The 23,653-nt window shown below is 47.5% G+C and overlaps 1 protein-coding gene across 3 annotated transcripts in view; it reads left to right on the top strand.

Annotated features, from left to right (window-relative positions):
* Nucleotides 1-23,390, top strand: part of Antp (homeotic protein antennapedia) — a 40,646-nt gene extending 17,256 nt beyond the window's left edge. Inside the window, exons 2-5 of one of the 3 annotated variants that reach the window (XM_076305922.1) lie at nucleotides 1,950-4,045; nucleotides 14,088-14,375; nucleotides 14,448-14,694; nucleotides 22,662-23,390. In XM_076305922.1, the coding sequence (XP_076162037.1) occupies nucleotides 1,950-2,203 (254 nt within the window). In that variant the 3' untranslated portion in view covers nucleotides 2,204-4,045; nucleotides 14,088-14,375; nucleotides 14,448-14,694; nucleotides 22,662-23,390. The remainder of the gene's footprint in view (nucleotides 1-1,949; nucleotides 4,046-14,087; nucleotides 14,376-14,447; nucleotides 14,695-22,661) is intronic. The other 2 variants (XM_076305923.1, XM_076305924.1) reach the window with 2 other exon arrangements.
* The last annotated feature ends 263 nt before the right edge of the window (nucleotides 23,391-23,653 follow it).

Genomic DNA, 23,653 nt, shown 5'->3' with positions numbered 1-23,653 from the left:
AGGGAACAAGAGGGCATCTTCCCAGAGTTTCTCCCTCTCCGTCGGGCCTCTATCTCCGTCCAGACCGAGCGACGCAGAGCCCTCCAAGAATTCTCCCTCTCTCGCTCCGGAGGAGAGTCGCCATCCGTCTTCATCGGCCGACAGCGCGACGGGCGGCGTTTGCCTCGAATGCTCACCAAGGAGTTTTCTTCTTCTTCTTCTTCTTCTTCCTCCTCTTCTTCTTCTTCTTCTTCTTCTTCTTCTTCGTCTTCTCCGTCTTCTCCGACCTCCTCCTCGAACTCCTTCTCTTGCCGCGCGCATCCCTGCGCGCCCCCTCTTCTTTTTTCCCTCCCTCGTACCACTCTGAAATATCCTCGTTTTGCCCTCCTGCGCTCGTGTGGCGAGCGGCTAACCTAACCCTTTGAGATTATGCCCGGATCGCGTTTGCGTGTGGGGGGCACACGGACGCGCGAGACCAGGGACCAGCTGGTTCTCTCTGTTCGTCCGCGGCGCTTCTCCCTTTCCCTTGCTCCCTGGGCAAGCACAATTAATATTCTTGTACGGGATTCGTGTACCGCCACACCGAGCGCAGATCATGTCACGGATATCTGTACGGTATCTATCATACGCGGAACTGCGCCTACGAACTCGCCGGCCCCGTAGCTTTTTCTTCGCCCGGACAAGGTATTTTTTGTTTCGACGGGACCGCGGGTAAAAACTTTCCCGCGTGCCGGGGCAGGTTGCCCGGCGTTCATTAAATATCCCGGATAGCGGGCCATGCGTTCCTCGAGGAGGCGTACGATGGCTAACGAAGCGCTCGAGGAGGCTCCGCTCGCCGCTCGGCTCTTTCACCGGATCGGGGAATACGTTGACGAATAAGAATCCCGGCGATTCGAAAAGATTTTCGAAACGATCGAAGTGGAAAAATAGCGATCCCCTTTGTAACCACCGGGGACACCGTAGGAATATCTTAGGATTCTCGGGACGTTGTTGCACGCCCGGAGACACCGCGGCAACTGCGGCTAATCCTTCCTCGGACTCGCCGATTTATTTCCACAGCCGTGAATTGTCTTCCAACGAGAGGACTGACTTTTCGAGAATATCGAGACGCTTCTCCCGTTCGCGTCGCGGGTCCTCGAATTCTGCGCGATGTAGGTCCGTAATCCCAACGTTGAAACTGGAATAGATGTCTCCTAGAGTTATATATCTTTAGCTGCTTTTAGCCACCTACTCGAATTCTAGGTTAGGTTAATAACCGCGCGCATGGCTGGCCCTCGATTCTACACCGTAACTATGTTTACTTACCTCTGCGTCTACCTACCTACTTGTTCTATTTAATTCTCGAATCGAAATTGGATACACGGGAGGAGGGTTTCGTCGTTGCGCCCTTATGGTATCAACGAACGTTTCGGTGTGCGCGATCCCGGGATTACTTTCCCTCGAGATGGAAGAATCCCGTTGCAACGAAATCATCCGTGGACTGTGAAAATATTACATCGTGCTTCGATGCTCCCTCACCCAGAACACTGTCAGCCGACACGACTTTCGCGTTCGAAGTTTCTAATACCCACATCGTTCGTCCCGAAACGTTGGAACCTTTCGAGACACCGGGAGATTTCTCCTCGTTTACCGAACGCTGGGACCACGCGGTATCACCGATGCGGCTTTACCCGTGTAATAACGATAATAATCATAATATCGATAAAATCCTCGTCCACGTTCCGACGAAAGAGGCCACGAGACTCGGTCCCGCAAATGGCGCGCGCATTTATTCCAGCGGAGGTCGACCACGATCAAGGTCACGGGGCGACGTTAGGCTCCATCGAGATTCCAGCGCGTCGCGAATTTTCCGTCGAGCTCGCGGCCGCGTCGAGAGGAAGCCGTAACCCCGATTCGCGGCGCGTTCACCCGTTAACCCGCGCGAAAATGTCCTGGAAACGCTAACGAGGTACGTTATTTCCGTGTTGCAGAGAGGAAACGAGGACGGCAAACGTACACCCGATACCAAACCCTGGAGCTGGAGAAGGAGTTCCACTTCAACCGATACCTGACCAGGCGGCGGCGCATCGAGATCGCGCACGCGCTCTGCCTGACGGAACGGCAAATCAAAATCTGGTTCCAAAACAGACGGATGAAGTGGAAGAAGGAGAACAAGACGAAGGGCGAGCCAGGCTCGGGCGATGGCGACACCGAGATCTCGCCTCAGACGTCGCCACAGGGTTGAGAGAGCCCCGAGGAGTGGAACTTCCAAAGAGGTCTCATCTCTCTCAGGGTCGTTGATACCTTGTTTCCAGCACTACCTCCTCCCCCACCCACAGCCCCGCGCCACCAGCCCGCCAGCCCTGCGAATACCCGATGACCTCCAAATACGTACACCCCAAACTCCTGCGTAACCCCAACCCCAACCGTAAAAACCCCACCCACCCAACCAACCTCCCCCAAAAAACAGCAATGACGCTTATTTTGTCGTGTTAATCAAGTTGCTCGTACCAAAAAAAAGGAGATGAGAGAAGGGATAACGGATATAGGGGACGAACCGTAGAACGAGAAACGAACGTGGCCGACAGACAGTGCGGAGATATGGAAGTGAAGACGTGAACGGGACGATGACAAAGAGACGGAAGAGGGAACGAGAAACGGTGAACGAGACGGAGCGAGAGGGAGACAGAACGGGAAGGGAATGCGAGATAAGCCGAGTGGTAGGACGAGAGACACGAGGGAATACAGAAAGGAGAGAGGAAACGGAACGGGACACACGAACGAGTCGGATGAAGATTTATAGGGACGCGCGATCTTCTAATAACAATGTAGCGGAACGTCGAGGAAACCGAAGAAGAGGGATGATCGGATCGGAAGAAAAACTGGATCACATGCTAATCAGAACCGCGTTAACCTCTATTACATTTAACCGAATGTAATTGTACTAAAGTCTATGATAATTATAATAATGATAGGGATAACGGAGAGAAACGAAATATACGTACTTTAATGTCGCGAGAAAGAAAGATTGAGAGAAAGGGAGAGAGAGAAAGAAAGAGAGACAGAGATAGATAGAGAGAAAGAGAGAGAGAGAGAGAGAGAGAGAAAGAGAGAGAGTCGTGGGGAATTGCGCGCGCGAATGCTCGGATCTATGTAATTGTAAGTAGAGTATGAATGTGCCCGTGGAAGCGTGTAAAGTGATATACATACAAATATATGTATATAAGTATATACGTGTATACATACATGCATATAATGTGTGTACGTCTGTACGCGTTGGTGTATACGTATATTTGAAATACGAAGAGAAACGACGAATGATGACGCGCCACCACGACGTGAGAAAGGTTCAGAAACGAATGTGTGCGTCGCGGAACGAGCGATGAGAGAGTCTGTTGTGGAAAAATACCGCGCGAATATACCTTAGGAAAGCGTTTTATTATTTATTCTCTTACGTCGTACACGCGTAGTGTCGTAGAGCGGTTAGTTAAAATAGCGGAAAAAGAGGACGGTCGTCCGTCGTGTCTCTGTTTAGCGAGTAGATGAACGGTTTAGTGTTCTTAGAGGATCGTTTAGATAGGTTTTTCTCTACAATACCGCGGTGGCTCAGCGAGGGTATTTAAGGAATCGCGAACGTGCCAAGTGTGATCTTCGAATGTGTTTCTCCAGTGCCGGGAGGATTCGACGTGGAAAACAAACGAGAGAAAAGAGGCGAAACGAAGAAAAAACAAAAAAAAGAATAAAGGAAATTAGAAGGAAAAGAAAACGTCTGCACACCTATTTAGAGGAGAACGGAAGAACGGCAGCGGAGGAGCTAAAAGGAGGGGAACGAGGAAGAAGAATCGTGAAACCAGTGAAGATCAGTGTCCGTCTGTGTGCTGTAATTGGTTAAATTCTAGTGATTTTTTGGTGATCGATCGATCGGATCCGTCGACGCCAGTATTTTTGGCCCGATCGCGTTACGCGACGCGGGGAATGTTCCCGTTTAGTGCTGAAAGAACGAAAACAGTGTTGAGGTGAGCGGAGGGGGCCTCCGGCGGAGCAGAATCGAACCGACTTGACATTTCTCCATCGGTGTCGTCGCAAGGTCAGTTCCAAAAAAAATTGATATTCACCTGTTCTTCGACGCGCGTATGCCCGATGCACCGCACCTTTAATTTTCTTTCGCGAAATTATCCCGCCACCGGCAACCGTTTTCTTAATTTCTCACCCGATCGGCATACCGCTCGAAGAACACGTCGAAAAGGGACCTTAATTAAGAGATCCGAATCGTTAATTTATTCTCGTCGAGCGTACAATTCGAAAATTACGGGTAACACGTAGCCGCGTACTGTAATTACGATCGCGCGAATATAGCTATTGCGTTGCTGGCCGAAAGTATCGGTCCCTGCTCGAAAAAAGGTGTTTCCAACGTTGTCGAGTACAACACTTTCGTTCTTTTCAAAAAGTACTCGACGGGATCGAAACGTTCAAATATTCGACGAAAACGTTCTCCGTACGATCGCTCTCGGTGCGCTTAATTTTCTTTTCTTTTTTTTTTTCGCGATTCGAGGTACGTTTCTCCACTTGTTCACAGCTCGTGCAACCGTCGCGTCTTCCGGGTCGGGTTTCGTTGCGGACGCCATTTTTCGACGCAGGTCGCGCCGCGATGTACTTCGAAACGTTGCTTTCGAGTACTCGCGCAACCGTATTGCGTTTTCGTTTTCTCTTTGTAAATATTCGAAAACAATGACCGAAGGAAAAAGGATGCGCGACCTCGACGAGAGGGATCCTCGATACGACCAAAACTCGAGAGGTCCTCGCGAGCGAGCGCTCCGCTGAAAATTTACCGCTGCTCCGCGCGACACGAGGCCAAGTTACCAAGTGATGTAATTCGTAGCGTATTTTCGGAATAGGATGCTTTCGGCATGAAACCGCTTGGCACCTTAATAGCGACTCTAGAGAGCAAAGCCGCCGACAGAAAACTCTATTTCGTCGTCCGCCGTGAAACGATTCAGAGTAGCTGTTCGCCCGCTTGGAGAAACTGGCGTTAGAATTCACCGTGAAAGAAAAACAAAAAAAGAATGATCGTTAACCTTTCGAAAATGTTCGTTTCTCGTAACCATTGGATCGTCCCTGCAAAAGAAACCGTAATTGAATCGGATACGTTGCATTGGCCACCCCGAATCGCCAACCCTGTCGTCTCGTTCGAGTTTCGTAGTTTCGATTGGCTCGAAACCACGATCGTTTATCGTGTAAACGCAACGATACGCTTCCGAAAATAAATTTGTAACTTTTCTACGCGTAAAGATGTTTGACTCGTTGCGGAGAAATTGGTCGAAATATTTATCTCGTCGTTGCAAAGAAAATAGTCTTTTTCGTTCGGTTGATATCATTGCGAGAAGAAAGTTTAACTTCTTGAATCGAGTCGCGAATATCGTCGGTGATCTCGTCGCGTACCTTTATATGGGGAAACGGTCGAAGTAAAATGAACTGGTCGCTCAAGGTCGCCGAGGAGCCATCCCCACCACACCGCCGCGTACTTTCTTTCGAGCGGGGAGACGCGAGTTAACGCCGCGTGAAAATTGGAGTCGTTTCAGGTTAAATTCACAGTCCGAGACGCGACCTCGAGCAACCAATTGATTTCGATTTAACTCTAGTATTTCATAATTAATTTCACCAAGCGACCGAGATAGCATCGAAGGGGTTAATCGAAGGACGAGGTCGCGAAACAAGAACGAAAATTACTCGAGGAACTCGAACGGACCGATAGGGTGCAACTAACTGCTCCCTCCATTTCAATCGCTAGTCACATGTTCGGTGTAGGGCTGGGACTGTTCGAATAATTCAACAGACGAATATTTTACGGGTATTCGAACGTTGTTGTCCGAACGGGAAAGTACTCGTGTACTTGCACCAGGAGTTGGGACTATTCGTCGAATCGTGCTGTTCGAATACATATTACGAATATCGTGCTACTCGATCGGTGCAGAAAATATTGGAATAGGGAAACATTCGACGACCAGTCCCCGACTTGATTCGGTATCGACCGCGATCCGTTTTGTTTCCCCGTTTGCTCGCTGCCCGTAAAAAACATTCTGTTCGGACGCGAGCGGCCGTCGAACGCGTTAAGCGTGCCAAGCAGTACCAAACACCATCTGTCGGCCCGGTCACCGAAACTCGCGATCGACGACGCCGTGGACGCCGCGTACGATCGCGGCGTCGCGGCGTCACGCGGGCCGACACGTCGGAGAACTCCGCCGCGGCGAATTCTTGTGCTGTGTTGTAAACTTAGATCGACATAATTTAGTTTATACCTTGTATACACGTAATTTACGATACACGTAATAAACGATAATTAACGAATACGTAATATGTATAGACGACGATGACGACGAAAAGAACGACGGTATTTAAAAGGAAAGAAAAGAGTTGAAAAAAAAGAAAAAAGAAAAAAAACCGGGCGGAAGAAATTGTGGAAAAATATTCGAAGGAAAAAAACTCGGCGATCTACGCGGATATGTTGTTACGCGCTTGGATCATGGCTGGCGAGTAACGTCGAGGGACGCAACGGGTGTCCTCCCGCGAACTTTCGTCCCGTTTCTCGCGTTAACGAGGGAAAGGAAAAAGAGGAAAAGCGATCGTGGGGAAAAGGTAGATACATGGAACTGATATACGTAATACATGGTCCAGCTCGCGCACGCGCATCGATTGAGCACCGGCCGGCCTTTCTTTCTCGAGAGATTTATTTATGTATAACTTTTTGTCCTTGAGGAGCAACGAACTGTGAAAAACGGAAGATCTTCGACGATCGCTCGCTGTCTCCTGCGAGCGGCTCGCTTTTTTTTTCAAGGGGGAGGGGAAACCGGGGGGACGAGGGGACGTCGAAATGTACGTTTACGGTCAGGGGTCGCGATCCTAAATTGCTCGGGCAAATTGGCGCCAATTAAACTCGATAGCCCATCGAGGAGCTTCGCGTATCGTCGTCGGTGTATATGGGTTTTCGTAAAAGTTTCAAGGAAAGAGAAACACAGGCGATAAACGATGTACGTTCACAGTTTTCCTACTAAATTACTTCCGCGATGATACCGCTCGGATAGCTACGACGTTTGCGCGTACGATATAGGTTATGTTTACGTCCCGATTGCCACCGGAGGATATTTCGAGCGACGCATCGCGCAACTTTCGTTGTCTCGTAGACCTCGACGAGGAAAGTTGCAACGAACGATCTATTTCGTTGATCCCGTTCCGAGTTGAATTTCTTTCGGAATATTCTCCGAGAGCGAGGGACACGTTTCGCTTCGCTGTCCTCCCGTCAGCGGCTCTGTCCGTCAACGCGAGAATCGACGTCCCATTGGTCGTTGCTCTTTCGCTCGATCCTTCGCCAGATCGGACGACAAAGCGTAAACGTGTTTTCGATCGTATATCACGTCGATTAGCAAATTTTCTCCCGTTTGGCCGAGAACTCGCGGGACCACGGGACGGTGTATCGATTACGATTTATAACCCTCGCGATAAATCGATTAACCTCACACGATTCGGGCCCCATTTTTGCGCATTTCGCGGTAGGTAAGTGAGACACGCGTTAATTCTGGGTACATTAATCAGCGATACCATCTATGTAGGCCAGGTAATGGCCGGCATTGAAGCGTAGGGTGCGGCTTTCGAGACAAAGGAAGTATTTATTGCCCTTGCGTCACGGTATCAACTGTTACGACACAGTGGTCAACAGTGCAGGCAAAATTTCACGCATAAATGCCTGCCTGACAAACCGTTTTCTGTGACTTCTCGCGGCCGCTAGGTTGGCAACATTAATCCTCGTCGAATGTTTTAGCCGATTGGCCGAAGGTACGCCGCGTCGTTGTGTCTCAATTCGTAAGTGCACGGGTGAAATCGACGATTGGAAATACTCTTTTAAGGGTTCTTTATCTACGGGAATGGAAAGATCGTTCGGGTCTTTATTGGTGAATTTATCGCCGGTATTTCTCTCGCCGGCAATCGTTCGTGACACGTGGAAAAACTGAATTGTGCAATAATCGCGCGCGCTCGCGCGGCGTTGCTCGCGACAAACCTCGCGTTCCAACTCGATAACTCGGTTTAGTCGATCGCGCGTCCCTGACACGGAATTGCAATTTTTGGAATCGGGAGGCAAACGTTCGCGAGTCGACGAGCCGCGGAAGGGATCATCATCGGCGAGCGATCGTCGCGAACCCCAGTTTTAGCTTAAAGTGAACATTTTTGTATCCATTGGATAGCGAACTACTACTTATATATAGAGTAAATATATATATATATAAAAGTGCGGCGCGAAGAAACGGGGGGAAAAATGAATACACGAGCAGACACACACGCGTAAACACACGCGACAACACGTACACACAGACATAGAATTCCTAGCGTTAACCGGAACGTGTAAAATGCAAATTATATATTTTATCTTTACTCTTATATAGTCGCGTAAAATTACCGATATACGTAATTTAAACGAGGGAGTAAGAAGACGAAGAAGAATGAGAGAGAGAGAGAGAAAAAGAAAAAAGAAAAAGAAATGGGAGAAGCGAAGCGAGTGCCGTGATTGATTGTGCGTAGAGTTTGAAGCGAAGAGGCAGAGCGGATTGGGTGGGGAAAAAAAGTTGCGAAAAGAGAAAGGAAACGGGGATAATGGTAACAACAGTGTGTGTACGTACGAAGTGAGTCACTAAGCTAGCGCTTAATCGGTAAGGTTAACAACGTCTAAAGCCTAAGTCTTAAGATGATAATTAAATAGAATTAAGGAAACGGGCATGTCGGTTGCAGCGAGCGGGGGCGGTGGTCATGGATGCAAGGAAACAAACGTCGGATCGAGTGAGAAACAAAGGGAAAAGAAACATTTTTTTTTTTTTTTCGTTCGATCGCCGATTCTGTGTACCATGGGCAAATGCGCAATTAACCGATTAGGCAATTCGTGGGGTTTGCGATCGTGTACATAAATCGATGCGTCTATTCGGGGAGCTCGCAGACGCCACCTACGAGATATAGAGCAGAGAACGGAAGAGGATTAACAAAAAAAAAAAAAATTGCTTGACAAGAATAAGCAGCTTTCGGCCCCCTTATATTAATGTAGTTCCGCGTAATATTTATTGACGCCATGTTGCGCGCACCACGGCGAAACTTTTTCCTTCTGTTTTCATTAATTGTCCAATAAATATTTTTTACAACGTGAACCGTGTGGTCGGAGATGTTTATCTGCACACCAGAAACAACCTTCCAGCGTGATTGCATAAAATTGCAGCGGATTCGGTACTAATTTTCAAAGATGGCCTGTACACGGTGAATCTTTCTTACCACTGTTCGAACGTTATCGTTGCCTTGTCCGATATCGATATCGAATGCGTCGCGTTCGAAACTGTCACGCACGCGGCATCGTATCGTGTGAAGGCCTCTTTACGTTTTCTACTAACTAGTGCTACAGTGTCCTTAAGGAGCATCGAGTCGATCTCTACGAACGAATCGAGTCATCGTTCCGAGAGATGTTTTCGTTTCGCGATCGGCAGGCAACGAAAGCCACGTCCTCGCACGCCCATGCGCCGAAGAGTTCCTGACCGCCTGTCACACTCCAGACAGGTGTCGCTAGTTTCGTATACCTTTCTAGGTAACTGTATATCTATCTAAATACGTAAAAAGATAAAGGGAACGGTAGAGTCCATCGCCTCTGCACTTCGGGCAACGCGAAAACCATCGCTCCGAGTGCCGTTAACTCGAACGCATTCATCATCCACCGAACAACTCGACTGTCTTTTTTACGATGCGAGCCGAAAACCTGTAAGAAAACGAGAACACGCGTCGATCGAACGATCTGCGATTTCATATCGGTAAAATGGAGAGAAAATTCGCTTCACTCGATGAAAAAAGAAAAAAATATATATATCACACGTGCCGTAAATATTCCCCAAATTTCTCGTCAAAAAAAAAAAAAAACGAACGAACGAAAGGAAAGACAACGCGATCGCGTTCAGCGTTCTCTATTGGCTTTATTTTTCGACGAACGGCTTTCGCGTAGCGTCGTATCGCCTAAAGAAATAAAAAAGAAAAAAAGAAAAAAAGAAGGAACTAAATATCCGAGACGCTTATCTGAATCGTAAGCGTCCCCGAACGTTGTTGAGTCGTCCGATCGACGATTCGGTCGCTGTACCATCCGATGCATTTGTAAATAATACAAGTAACCGAAAACACATAGTAGCGCGTAAAATTGCTTTTCTCGACCGTGGGTCAAAACGGACGTCGTTATTGTTACAGAGAGATTCTAGCCAATTCGACGAATGTTTCCTAGAACGCGCGCGGTCTCGTCGATAGAGGTTCCGCACCGTGAAGACTGATAGACAACCCCCCGGTAACACGTGACGGAATACAGCGTATACACGGTAAACGGTTAAAGAGAAATAAAACGAAGAAAAAAAAAAAAATAATGAGAAAAAGTATTCGTAGTTCGCGAGAACGTCGTTTAGAGAATCGGTGATTCCGGCCGTAAAACTTTTTACTTTATAGAAGTCACGAATCGTGAACGAACAACAAGTACTTACTTATCGCGAGTGTTCCGATTTACTTCGACACGTGGCGCGAAGGTCACGTGCCACAGACTTAACACTATTAACAGGAGAGACACTGTAAATAATCCCGAAACAAGCGGGCGCATCGACGATACGTTTTTCTTTTCTATTCTTCTTCCTTTTTTTTCCTTTTCTTTTTCGATTTTTTCCTCCGTTTCTTCTTTTTTTTTATCGGCGGGGCAATGTGAAGGGCGACGTCTGACGTCGCGGCATCGAATCGCGAGCCGCGACCACTGTATACGATACCGCGTAGGTAAAGTAGGTACCTGTTTAATAGACTAAAAGAATTACAAAGTAACGGTAGCAGAGGACTAATTAATTACTATTTATTGATACGGTACTGTAACGATATACGAACACCGTCGTGGATTACGGACGATTCGACCGATTTCCACGGTCCCTTGGTTTGTAACCGTGACGAGGGAAAATAGAGTAAAAGGATGACAATATTATTAAGAGCCGCCACGTTTACGTCCCCCGATGTACACGCGATCGCTCCAGTGTGCACCGTTCTTTACGAACTCGTGGAAAGAAAAAAATAAAACAAAAAGAAAAAAAACCCTAATTTTACGTTTCGAGTGAAATTCGAAAGATACGAATTTAAATGAGCGAAATTTATTCTCCGTCGGACATCTTGAACGCTATGTCGTCGAGCAGTGATTCTCATTCGATCGGGTCGAAAGGTTCCCGAGTTTCTTTTATTTATTTGGTCCTCGCGTAACGTAACATCCGTTGAAACGTAAGTGCCCACAAGTGTTCGCAGCCACGTATGTACACGTTTGCGGGAATTTATGTGTACGGTTACCCGTGTTTCGTAGCCGGTTACAAGCTACCTAAACGATCGTAAAGTTTTTCGGTACATCGACGCGCGTAATCTCGAAAGGGCAGTGTTTTTCTCGATTTATCAAACGTAGGAGCCGGTGAAGCCGGAAAAGTCGAGGGATTAATTTCTTTTTCCAATATCGGCCGCACACTCGAGTCGTCCGGCGTTACATGGACACATTGCCCCGAGCGAACCGGTGGAACATCTATGTACACGTTATATTATACACATGGAACATTCACACGTACACGTACACGTACACGTACACAGCCGCGCACGGGCGCAGGCGCGCGCGCAGCAATACATGCCCTGCCACACGAGAGGACCGGGTACAACGCATTCGTTCGAAACGGTTACGCGATGCGGAAGAAACGAAACAAAATGAAAAAAAATGAAACATTAGTTAGGGGTGTGTGCCTACAGGCCGAAAAATATTGTGGGCCGCACCACTTTACCGAAATATAAGAGGAAAAGATGATATAAATAAATAAATCTATATATATATATATATAAATATATAAATTATATATATTTAAATATAAATATGAATATAAATATAAATATAAATACAAATATAATAGTATTACGAATTATGATAAACGTATATAATTATTTTGTAGTGTCCCGCATTATGTAAACTAAATGTACACATGGAAACAAAAAGAACAAAAAAAAAAAAGAAGTATGTCAGCGATACGATGTTGATGATGACGCGGACGATGACGATGATGATGGCGGGTGATGGTGATGACGAATACGATAATAACGATACGATTGCAATGACGAACGATATGCACGCGGATGAGCTATGTATTATGAGTAACGACGACGACGATGACGATGAGAAACGATAATAGTATTATACGCTATCATGTCGACAAGTCTAAACCGTATTGTATTATATTATATAAGAGTCTGTCCATATTAATAATAATTATATTAATTATAATAGCTGTGTTTGAAAACGAGAAATAAATTGTGGTTGAATATGAAAATCAGAACCAGGTTGTCACAACGTGCCGCGGGGTACCGGGCTGTAACCGGATGTCACGCTTCTCCTTCGATTCGCGTCTCTCGCGGCGTCGGCCCGAAACTTTATCGATTCGTGTACAACGCGAATACACCGGGGATACGCGGCTGAAACCGGTCACGTGGACCGGTCGGGTTCGTTCGACCTCGATTCGCGAGATCGATCGAGCCTCTACCGTGTTGCTTCCTCTCCTTCGATCGATTAATTAATTGGTAATTCGCGAGGACTCGTTCGGTGATTTCGACGTTAACGATGCACCATGGGCCATAAGTTTGGGACTACTTGGGCCAAAGCAAATGGACGTTAAACCCATTAATTATAGTTCTCGGGCGGTGAACGCGATTGCAAGCTTCTTATAAAATATCGTCTCAGCGGGAGACACTTTGAACTTTCGAAAAACCGAAGATCGAGGAAAAAATGTAATCCGAGAGATTCGCCCGCTTCGAAAACTCGATCGCTTGGTTCCGTACCGAAGAAACCCGAAAAAATGTTCCTTTCCGAGTAATCGAATTTGCGAAAAAAAAAGAAAAAAAAAAAAAAAAATTCTCCCCTCTCGTCGCGCACCGTTCTTCAACTTATGGTCGATCGTGTACGTTGCTCCAATTTGCTGCGCGCGATGTTCGTTCGGTTACGTGTTGCGAGAACGGGATCGATCCGTGGCGATCAACGATGTCTTTCACGCTCGAACGAAAATATCGGCGGGAGTACGCCACTGGGACCCTTCGAAAAGGTTGCCCGGTAACCCGAAGGTTGCATTTATACGAATTGTGGCGGAAGGAACCATTGTATAATCCAAGATGGCCTCCACCTCGGAGAGGATTATTATTGGCTAATACGAGGCAAGAGGCTCCGCCTTGGCTCACGGCTCGTGACGGGATGATTTATTGGGATTTCTGTCTGTTCGCCCCTGCGCTGCAACGAGCATACCGTGTGCCTAGCTTCTAGGCGGCCGGTATGCCTGGAACACCGGCGTTATTGGATTTCGACGTTTCGGCAAACTGCAGCTGCCAACGGTTTCTTCGCGTCCGAGACGTCTCCATTCACCGTGTCCACGTGGAATTCCACGCGTCACACGCCGGCCTAATTTCCGTTACGTTTCGCCTACTCGTCTACTCGTCTCTTTGTTAGAAACCGAACGAGCCCTCGAACCGTTTTACCGTGCCGCTTTCCGCGCTGGGAATTCGAGGGCCGAGATTCCTCCTCGAGGGACCTCCGTCTCGCGTACAGGGCCTCCGAGTCGTTTCCTTGGGAAAAGACAGCGGGTCCTGGGATCCAAAGATCGACCAGCCTTGGATTCTTTGGCTCGAGTCCAAGAACTCTCGAGCCCTTGAATGGTAGACTTTCGAGTCGCAGGTTCGAAGAAAGTAGCTTTCTTAGGAGCTAAAGTCGTCCACTGAGATCTTTCGGGGTCCCAGGATTTTCCAGAGCGATGTCCACGCGACAATTTGCAAAGTATCGGGTGCTCGAGGAGTGTTCGTTCCCATTATGCCGGTTGAATGTACACCAGTAGCGAGATCCACGGAGCTACGAAACGCGGTCGCGAACTGGGTGAAGATCAATTTTATGCATCGAACCGGGACGTCTGTTGGTTCAATTGACGTCTCCCTCTGGAGGTCATTCACGGCCAAGGACGTTCCGTCGGCTGAATTGATTTTAACTGACGATCAGGGGGACAGCTGCGCGACTAAACCGGAGAATGTTCTCGTTTTAGCTCTTATCGTCGTTGGATCGTTCGTGATCGATTCGATCGATCGCGTCGTCGTCGTCCGGTCGAATTTCGAACAGGTAAGTAGGGTCGAGAGTGGAAAAGGGGATTAGCTGGATCGGTGTACGTTTCGTTCCACGGTATTCTCGAAACTGGGAGGTACACCTTCTTCGTTGGACGATACGGACGAAGTTCGGGGGGTAACCTTTACCGAGACCTTGTTCCCTCGAACGGTCGTTCGAGGAAACGATTATCTCGTCCAGGGTCTCGATCGCCGAGTAGATACGTCATCGAGTGAGTATCAAGAGCAGCCACGATTTAAAGCAACGAAACGTGCGCTGACCTTTGCCAATTCCGTTGTTGCAGGTGCATCCAGGTTGCGAAGGCGGCCGTCAGAGGAAGACGGTAAACGGGAAAGGAAGGAGGGAGCACGAGGAAGGGAAGGAAGAGGCGGGCGGGAGCGAAGAGCCGGGAAGATAGAGGGGCTCGGCGGGAGGATGGCGGTCAGAATTTATGGCCGCTTTATCACTTTACCGGCCTTGCCGCGTCTCCGTGAGGAGGGCAGGATCTCACGATGAACTTTGGCACTCGACTCCGTTGCACTCGACGAACGGTGAGCCCCCTAACTTTCTTGTTTACTCGCGTTTCGCCGGAGAGAGATTACGCGTACACCTGTTTCCTCTTTCTCGTTTTTCCCGGGCTTTCGACGCTGAACGAGACGCCCTGGCCTGGGAACGGGAATTAGGTCGAATTAGGCCGCCGAGTCGAACAGAGTCGTCAACACCGTGTAAAATAACGCGTAACGCCGTGGCCCGTGCATCGAACAACTCTGCCAACGAGCTAGGTGGAAATGTCTATCGTCGATCGGCTATCGGTCGCTGCTTTTGGTATCGTTAACGCGTTACCGGGGATCGCCAGAGCCGAGAGACACGTGCAAACGATCGTGAGAACGAAATACCACAACAATGTACCGGTGTTCTCGCGCAACTAGCATCTACCTGGTCTATCTCGCACGAACGGAGTAAAGTCGAAGAAATCTAACGGGTTCATCGATCGACTGTTCCATTCTTGCTTTTGGACTCGACTATGCGTTACTGTACGAAGCATCACGAACGGATAAAATCTTCCAACGATGTCTCGGTGTCTTTGAGACCACCACCAGAAGCACTCCCACGAACAGAGTAGCGTCGAACGAATCTACGGGATGCACCGACCGTTCCATTTCTGTTTTTGGACTCGACTCGGTGTTACTTTAGGAAGCATTAGCGAACGGATAAAATCTTTCGACAATGTCTCGGTATTTTTAAGAGCATTGCCAGGAGCACTCGCACGAACAGTGTAGCGTTAAACGAATCTATGGGGTGCACTGAGCATTCCACTTCAGTTTTTGGATTCTTAAAATGTCTCGATGTCCCTAGAACCATTACCAAGATCTACATAGTCCAACTACAGCAAATAGAGCAATGGCGTTAAGCAAATATATTCAGTGCATCGATCAGGTATCCATTTTAATTTTTGGATTCTTAAAATGTCTCGATGTCTCTAGCACCACTACCAAGATCTAGATACTCCAACTTGAACGAATAGAGTAGAGGTGTTAAGCAAATCTATCGAGTGCATCGTTCGTCTATCCATTTCAGTTTTTGGATTCTTAAAATGTCTCAATGTCCCTAGCACCACTACCAAGATCCAGATAGTCCAACTACAGCGACTAGAGCAATGGTGTTAAGCAAATCTACCGAGTGCATCCATCGTCTATCCATTTCAGTTTTTGGATTCTTAAAATGTCTCAATGTCCCTAGCACCACTACCAAGATCCACATAGTCCAACTCCAGCGACTAGAGCAATGGCGTTAAGAAAATCTACCGAGTGCATCGATCGTCTATCATCCACGTTGGTCTCAGTCACCTTTAAGTCAGCTTGCGAAGCAGCGGGAAAGACACCTGCGAGAGATCGTGCTCCTTCACCAGGACCTACACGGTCTAACCCCGTGACCGAAACGTTCGTCGTTGAATCGCGAATTCCACGCGTCTCCTCCTTCTCGTCTCGTCCTCTTCCTCTCGCGTACGAAGAATCCGCGCGGGGCTCTCGCAAAATTTACGCGACGCTGGCCGACGTCGTGACGCGTACGACTGCATAACGCATAAAGTAACCCCCATTAACAGACCATAAATTCAATCCCCGCGGCACCGTTGTTATGTATGAGCGTCGTTAGTGTTAATAGAGTGTTAATTGCTCCTATACCGCTCTCGATTCTGTTCAGGTGACGGAGCCGCTGATGGTGGTAGAAGGCGAGACGAAGAGAGAGCGCGAGAGAGAGTCGGTGGCCATAGAGGATTCCCGGTTGCGTGCTGTCCAGCTACTACTAGCGCCGTGCTTCTGCTGTTTTGCATAGGGAATACATCAATTTTCGGCGCTTCCCGCTTGCATCTCTCTCTCTCTCTCTCTCTCTCTCTCTCTCTCTCTCTCTCTCTCTCTCTCTCTCTCTCGTTCTCTCTCGCTCTCTCATTTGTTCCCTCTCTCTCTCTCTCTCTCTCTCTCTCTCTCTCTCTCTCTCTCTCTCTCTATCATATACACACTCGCTCGTTCTCTCTCTCTCTCTCTCTCTCTCTCTCTCTCTCTCTCTCTCTCTATCACATACACACTCGCTCGTTCTCTCTCGCTCTCTAATTTTCTCCCACTCTCTCTCTCACACACTCGCTCGTTCTCTCTCGCTCTCTCATTTTCTACCCCTCTCTCTCTCTCTTACACACTCACTTGTTCTCTCTCGCTCTCTCATTTTCTCCCCCTCTCTCTCTCTATCTCTCACACACACACACACTCGCTCGTTCTCTCCCCCCCTCTCTCTCTCTCTCATACACACACACTCGCTCGTTCTCTCTCTCACACAAACACACACTCCCTCGCTCTCTCTTACTCTTGCTACTCCTATTTTCGCGGTCCGATCCCACCCACCCGTGCTCATCCCTGGCCTAACTTCCGGCACGCACAACTTCCAGCAAGCCCCACCGTCGGTGAACAGAGCTTCGTGTAACCGTAATTCGTATCGAAGATAATTGATATCGCGGCTTCCCTCTCGCGGGAGCGGGACGAGGCCGTGGGAGGGAGCTCGATGATCGGCGCGGCTTCCGTGACGCCTGTCCGGCGATGATCGGTTTCGATTTGCCGCGCACGAACGGCCCCCGAGCCGTAATCGAGACAATTGTCGCGGATTCGCGGTTGTTTCGTGCCAAACCTGCGCCCGTTTCGCTCCGATGCGTGTTCACGCGACGCGGAATCACGAATTAGTTAGCGTTCGGTCGATTCGCGTGGAACCTCGTTCTTAGAAAGTTCGATGAAAAATCGAATCACCTGCGATTTTTCGTTGTTGCACGGTGCATCGAAGAGAATACAACACACAATGGTTCGTTGGCTGGAGAGGTTCAGCGGGGAAAAATTGAAGAGCCAAAAGGGCGGTACTCTGTATCTTTGTTCGCAGGTTAACGAAATCGTTGATCGGTGGAGAATTTGGAATTAATAGGTTGCTCTATAAGAAATGGTACTATTAGGTTCGCCGTTTTATTTTTCTAAAGACGGCACGAACTGTTCGTTGAACATGTGTAAAGTTTCGGGTAGATCTGTCGACTCGTTCGTATATTTACAGTTGTTCAAACTTGAAGTAGTATATTTTCACAATGGAAAAAAGTAAAAAATTTATCGAACAACTTAATAAGCCTTAAAAGTACCGTGTCTGAGCTAGGTAGGATTCGTGCAGAATTTTCGAAAGTAGATATGCTCCGCGTACCAAAAGGAGCGATTGAAAATTTTTAACGCGGACGCACATGACTCGCACGAACCAATACGCTTTTCTTCGTACCAATACAACGATTGTCTTTTAACCACCGTGGGAGGACATTGGTAACAAATTTAGCTACAATTGCACAAATCTGTCCACAGTGTACGTATAATTTCCTAATTAGCGCAAAGGTCTCGGAAATGTTTCGTTTCGTTCCGAGATCTCCGAAACGATTAAAAATCGAAAAGAAACGATGAAAATTCGTTCTCCCCGTGCGCGAGAAAATGTTTCCTTCCCTCGCGGTGACGTTTCTCGAATAATCCCGCAAGCAGCGCGTTGAACGTGTGGGACGCGATCAGGTGATGCAGGGCACCCGTTCAATTTCTGGCTACGTAAATAAATAACGCGGTCGTGCTAGCAGGTGTCTCGTCGTCGCGTCCTCGCGACGAAGTTCGCATGCGAGGCGAGGAAATCGGGGGTGGCGGACGTCGAAATATTCAGAGTCGAAGCTTAAACCGAGGAGAACGTTGCACTTCGGTGGGATCATTCGGCACCGTTGTGGAGGAGCTAGAATACATAACGTAGAACGGGACATAAATCAATAATATCGCCGCCCCCTCTCCTACCCTTCCTACCCCCGCGACACCCCCATACCGCCCCCGGTTCCCTCCCCCGTTCGCCCCGAGCACACCGTCTCTCCTCCGCAAACCACCGACCGACGCCGGCGTCTCTCTCGTAATCAATGTTCGCGTCTAAAGCGTCACAAACAATATATGACCTCCGGCGTTCGCCGATTAATACGTCCTGTCGCGTGCGTGCAAAAGTATTTCCACGACTTAATTAACAAATCAATCGGCGCACCGGTACCGCGAGAACGCCGCGTTACGCGGCGCGGAATTATTCGACGATCGGTCGCCGATAAGATCGCGCTCGAAGCGTGTCCGATGCATCAAAATTATCGGATAGCTTCGCTCGCGACGCCTATGAAACGTCTGGCTCAGGTCCGGGGGTTAGGTGACGCGTTTATGCTCGTTTTATACGCTCCGGGTTGTTTTATGGAGCCTCGTTACGGGTACACCGGATCTGGAACTCGAATCCGGGGAACGATGCAGTCTTTGGGTTCGCGTTAGGGCTAGAACATCGATACCGACTACTTTGGTAATTAACGCGATCGAATTAGCGGTTACTATTAACCGTTTCGGAACGGGTAATCGTCGAAAGGGACAAGAAACCGATAGGAAGAACCGATGATGGATGTTGCTGCGCTTTCGGGGTGCGCAATACTCATCGGGAGCGACAAAAAAGGGATCGAGGATTTGCGACTCGTTCGTTTTTCAGTCGAGAGACGATATTGAAGACCGATCGGTTCGTTGGATTCAAATTCGATGGATTTCTGGCCCTGTTTCGAGATTGTGTGTCTGTGTTTAACGGGTCGAGAGGGTCGATCGTTGGGGTGGGTAAGAGAAGTGTAATTTACTTAAAAATGTTTACATTTTCAACGTGAAAATGTCGAAATGTAACATTTCTTTCCGGAGAAGAAGAAACGTAACATTTCTTCTCTCTCTCTAAATATTCTTGGAACGAGTGTAACTTTTGTCGATGAAATATACGGGACTGTGTATCGCGATTGAAAGAGGGACACGTTGAACGTACACTGTACACACGAAACATGTAACTCGCAACGATTTAGTTGTTCCGCGTTTAGTCGAAAATTGGTTACAGTTTTCTTACAACCTCCTCATACTTCTCCCTTGAATAACGATGGAATTTTAATAAGTTATTTTGTCGAAAATAGCTAGACACCTATAGTACGATATATCTTTGAATTATCCTACTTGTATCTATAGAATGTGTATAGTGTCCAGAGGCACAAAGATCACAGAACAGAAACTAACTAGAAAAGCAAACATTTGACAAAGAAAGAAAAGAAAAATATTACCTCGGAGAATCTAATCTCGAAGTCAAGGAAGGAAAAGGGAAACCCCACTACCCCAAAGTTACATAGAATAGATTATAAAACACCATTGGTACTGTAAAATCGACAAAATTTATTTTCCTTCGTATCCAACACTTTACGGTAAATTACAACATCAATTGGCACCCACTTCGAATAACCTTCTCTCTGGAGGGGAAACTCGACTACCCCAAAGCTACACAGAATAGATTACAAAACACCATCGGTACTGTAAAATCGACAAAATTTACCTTCCTTCGTATCCAACACCTTACAGTGAATTACATCAACATTAAAGAAATGGTCAGATTGCCACCAATTGGCACTCACTCCGAATAACCTTCTCTCTGGAGGGGAGACTCGACTACCCCAAAGCTACACAGAATAGATTATAAAACACCATTGGTACTGGTAAATCGACAAAATCTATCCTCCTTCGTACCCAACACCTTACAGTGAATTACATCAACATTAAAGAAATGGTCAGATTGCCACCAATTGGCACCCGCTCCGAACAACCCTCCCTCCGAAGAATAAAGAGATTCTTTCGTTCTCTTCGTGGAAAGAGGTGTTCCATTCGTCCAGGTTTTCCCCTCGCGAGAAATTTTCTCTCCCCCACGGCCCCTCAGCCACCCGTCTCGCGTTAAACCTCTTTGGAGAACACCGTTGCACATCGTCCGAGACTCTTCTCTCCGGACGCGATAGCGATCTCCCTAACCAGCGCCTGTTCGCCCCGTCACCCGAAACTCGGCTGGAAAAGCAACCTTCTCGGTGGTACACAGAGTGTCGTCCGTTAACGCGCTCCGAAGTTGTCCAGGCGGAGCTGGTCGAGGGTGGGAAACTTCGTCTCGGTCCCGCGGAGTTTCCTGCTGTACGTGTCGTCGATACGGTAGGGCTAAATGCAAAACCTTGTAAGGGGAGATGGTCTCGAGTTCCGACAGCCCAACAAAACATCCTTACAATTAGCCGTATATCCCGATGACACCGTAGTGTCCACCCCATCCCCTTGGGGGTGGTGGGAAGGCAACGGGGAGACTCGAACCACGGCCTCTCCACCCCTTTCTCCTTGACCCATCGGACGTTCGACGGGATATCCTGGAGGCTCGGCGAGGCGTCGGTGCAAGGATCCCGAGAAAAAACGTTAAATAATAAAAACTGGTCGGATTTATGTTCCGGAGAATTGGACGTGTAGATTGGGCGTCGCGTCGCGCGTACCACGGGGATGGTCGCGCGGGTGGGGAATGGAAATTCGTCGGACGAAATTGAAAAGTGGCCGGGAGATATGCCCCCGGACGAATATCGGTAGGCAGATGGACGAGGGGTGGGGTGGGGCTGGATCGAAACGGACAAACGGACGGGGGAAAAAAAAATACCCGGCCGAAGCCCGATCGACTGAAAAGTGCTCGCATTACGGAGGGGGGCACCGACAACGCGTTTTCTTTCTCCTGTTTCCACAGGGTCGGAGAGGACCGACGACCGGCCGGGTTTGTTTTCGTTTCAGTCGTTCTCCGTTTTAAGGGAGAAGTTATTGGGTATGAATTACGTCTGGAACACACGGTCCGAAACGCGCAGCGCTTTGTTGATTTTTCGTTTACCGAGGGGGTGAGCGATCGGGGGGTTGTCGCGGGACCGGGCGACTACCGGATTTTTTTCGTGTTTGACGAAGCTCGATCGGAAACTGGACAGGGACGTCCTTCCTCGAGGATGAATTTATTTAACTTACCGAGTTTTCGGGGCTGTAATCTCTTGATCTGGCGATAAATTTTTTCGCGACTCGCGGAACGGGACAATTGCAACGCGCCCTATTCCGTTGCCCCCCACCCCCCCTCCCTACCATTGGATTATGTGGGGCACTGTAGTTCGCGTTAACCCATTCGGTTTGAACTACGAGTCGAACTTGTTGGTGCTCGACAAGGACCGGAACGCTTTGCTACGGGTAGTTGTCGATCTCGGACAATTTTAGGTCGTTGTTTCTATTTATGTGTATCGGGAAGTAGAATTGCAACTCTCAGCTTGTGAACATCGAAGTAAAACATTGCCAAACATTTTTTTTTAAGTTGTTTGGTTACTATCAGACTCGTAGTTGTTGATCTCGGACAACTTTGGGTTGTTGTTTCTATTTATGTGTATCGGGAAATATTAGAATTGCAACTCTCAGCTTGTGAATATGGAAATAAAACATTGCCAAACATTTTTTTTAAGTTATTTGATTCCTACCAGACTCGTAGTTGTTGGTCTCGGACAACTTTAGGTCGTTGTTTCTATTTATGTGTATCGGGAAGTAGAATTGCAACTCTCAGCTTGTGAACATCGAAGTAAAACATTACCAACAATTTTTTTTAGGTTGTTTAGTTATTATAAAACTCGCAGTTGTTGATCTCGGACATCTTTAGGTCGTTGTTTCTATTTATATATATATCAGGAAATATTACAATTGTAACTCTCTTCTTGTGAACATCGAAGTAAAACATTGCAAAAAATTTTTACTTAGTTGTTTGATTCTCATCAGGTACATAGCCGTCGATTTCGGACAATTTTAGCTCGTTTCTATTTATATCTATCGGAAAATATTACGGTTACAACTTCAATATTATTTCCACCTTGCGAACATGGAAGTAAAATTTAAAAAATTATCAATTCAATACCACAGTTCGCGCGAACTGCGGAATACTCAAAGGTTGAACAGGTTAAGGATGAACCCTGAAGGTGAGATTACGAGTACGTCCACCGACGGACTTAGGAGAATTCGAAAGTGAAAATTAGTAGGGTCGACGAAGGTTGAAATTATTTTCGCGATAGAGTATCGTAGAGCTCACGGATAATTAATAATAAACATCTCGCTTGTTTCAGGTGACGGAGCCCTGATGCCGATACGATAAGAAACTGGAGTTAAATTAAACGTGCATTTTGGATTTAATCCGATTGGACACTGAAGCATCGTTCCCGAAGTTGACGAAGATCGATCGAAACCTGGACACGAGTATCGAATCATTCGAAATGAATTCGTCCAGTCGAAGAATTCTGAAGCTGAGTTCCTTAACTCGAACAAGGACAATACCAAAGTTGATAAACATTGGAAAACGAACCCATGGAAATAACAGTACAGTACTTTAAACGGACCGTACGACGAGTATCTCGAAAGCGACGAGTCTCGTTCAATCTTAAACGGATCACGAAGGGCAACACGCGTGACACATGGACACACTTCTGTTACAGACTTTAACATCGCTGCCATCTTCGAGTGCCCCTAAAGACCCTTAACCTGCCCCATTATGTTTCGATTCCATCTCCACCGGATGCTACGTGTTTTGAAGCGCTAACACAATTTTTTTTCTTTCGATTTCAAGATTCTCCCGGAAGCTTCGAAACTAAAATCCACTTGGTGTGGATTCTATTTACATTCGAAAAGCTTCCGGAAGACTAAATTGTGCGATACGTTCCAATTTCGTTAAGAAGTGTGCAATACGTCACGACTGCTCCTTTTGGTAAACTCCGGTTCCCTTTACGAATTATTATTTATAGAACCATATCTACAGGGATGTAAATTTATTCTACAATTATTAAATCGTCACAATTCTATTTTTATCCGTACCATTCAAAACTTCAACGCAACTCCAAGGATCACCTCGCGTTCTTCGACGACCACTTGCTCCATTCGACGTTTACTTCGACTTTGTCTGAAATGTTATTACTGGTGAACAAACGATCGCGACGTATATTTTCGTTATATATACGTATATATACGTATACTGTTTCGGAGTGCGTGTTCTCGTCTGCTGCGAGTTATCGAAGCACGTGGCCTTAGGTAAACGGTACTCGAAGCGAGGCGGTGGGAGCCTCGA

Source organism: Ptiloglossa arizonensis, chromosome 3 (assembly GCF_051014685.1).
Source record: "Ptiloglossa arizonensis isolate GNS036 chromosome 3, iyPtiAriz1_principal, whole genome shotgun sequence".
In the NCBI taxonomy this organism is placed as follows: domain Eukaryota; kingdom Metazoa; phylum Arthropoda; class Insecta; order Hymenoptera; family Colletidae; genus Ptiloglossa; species Ptiloglossa arizonensis.
Note: the sequence above shows the minus strand (reverse complement) of the source record. Positions and strands in the feature narration are given on the sequence as shown.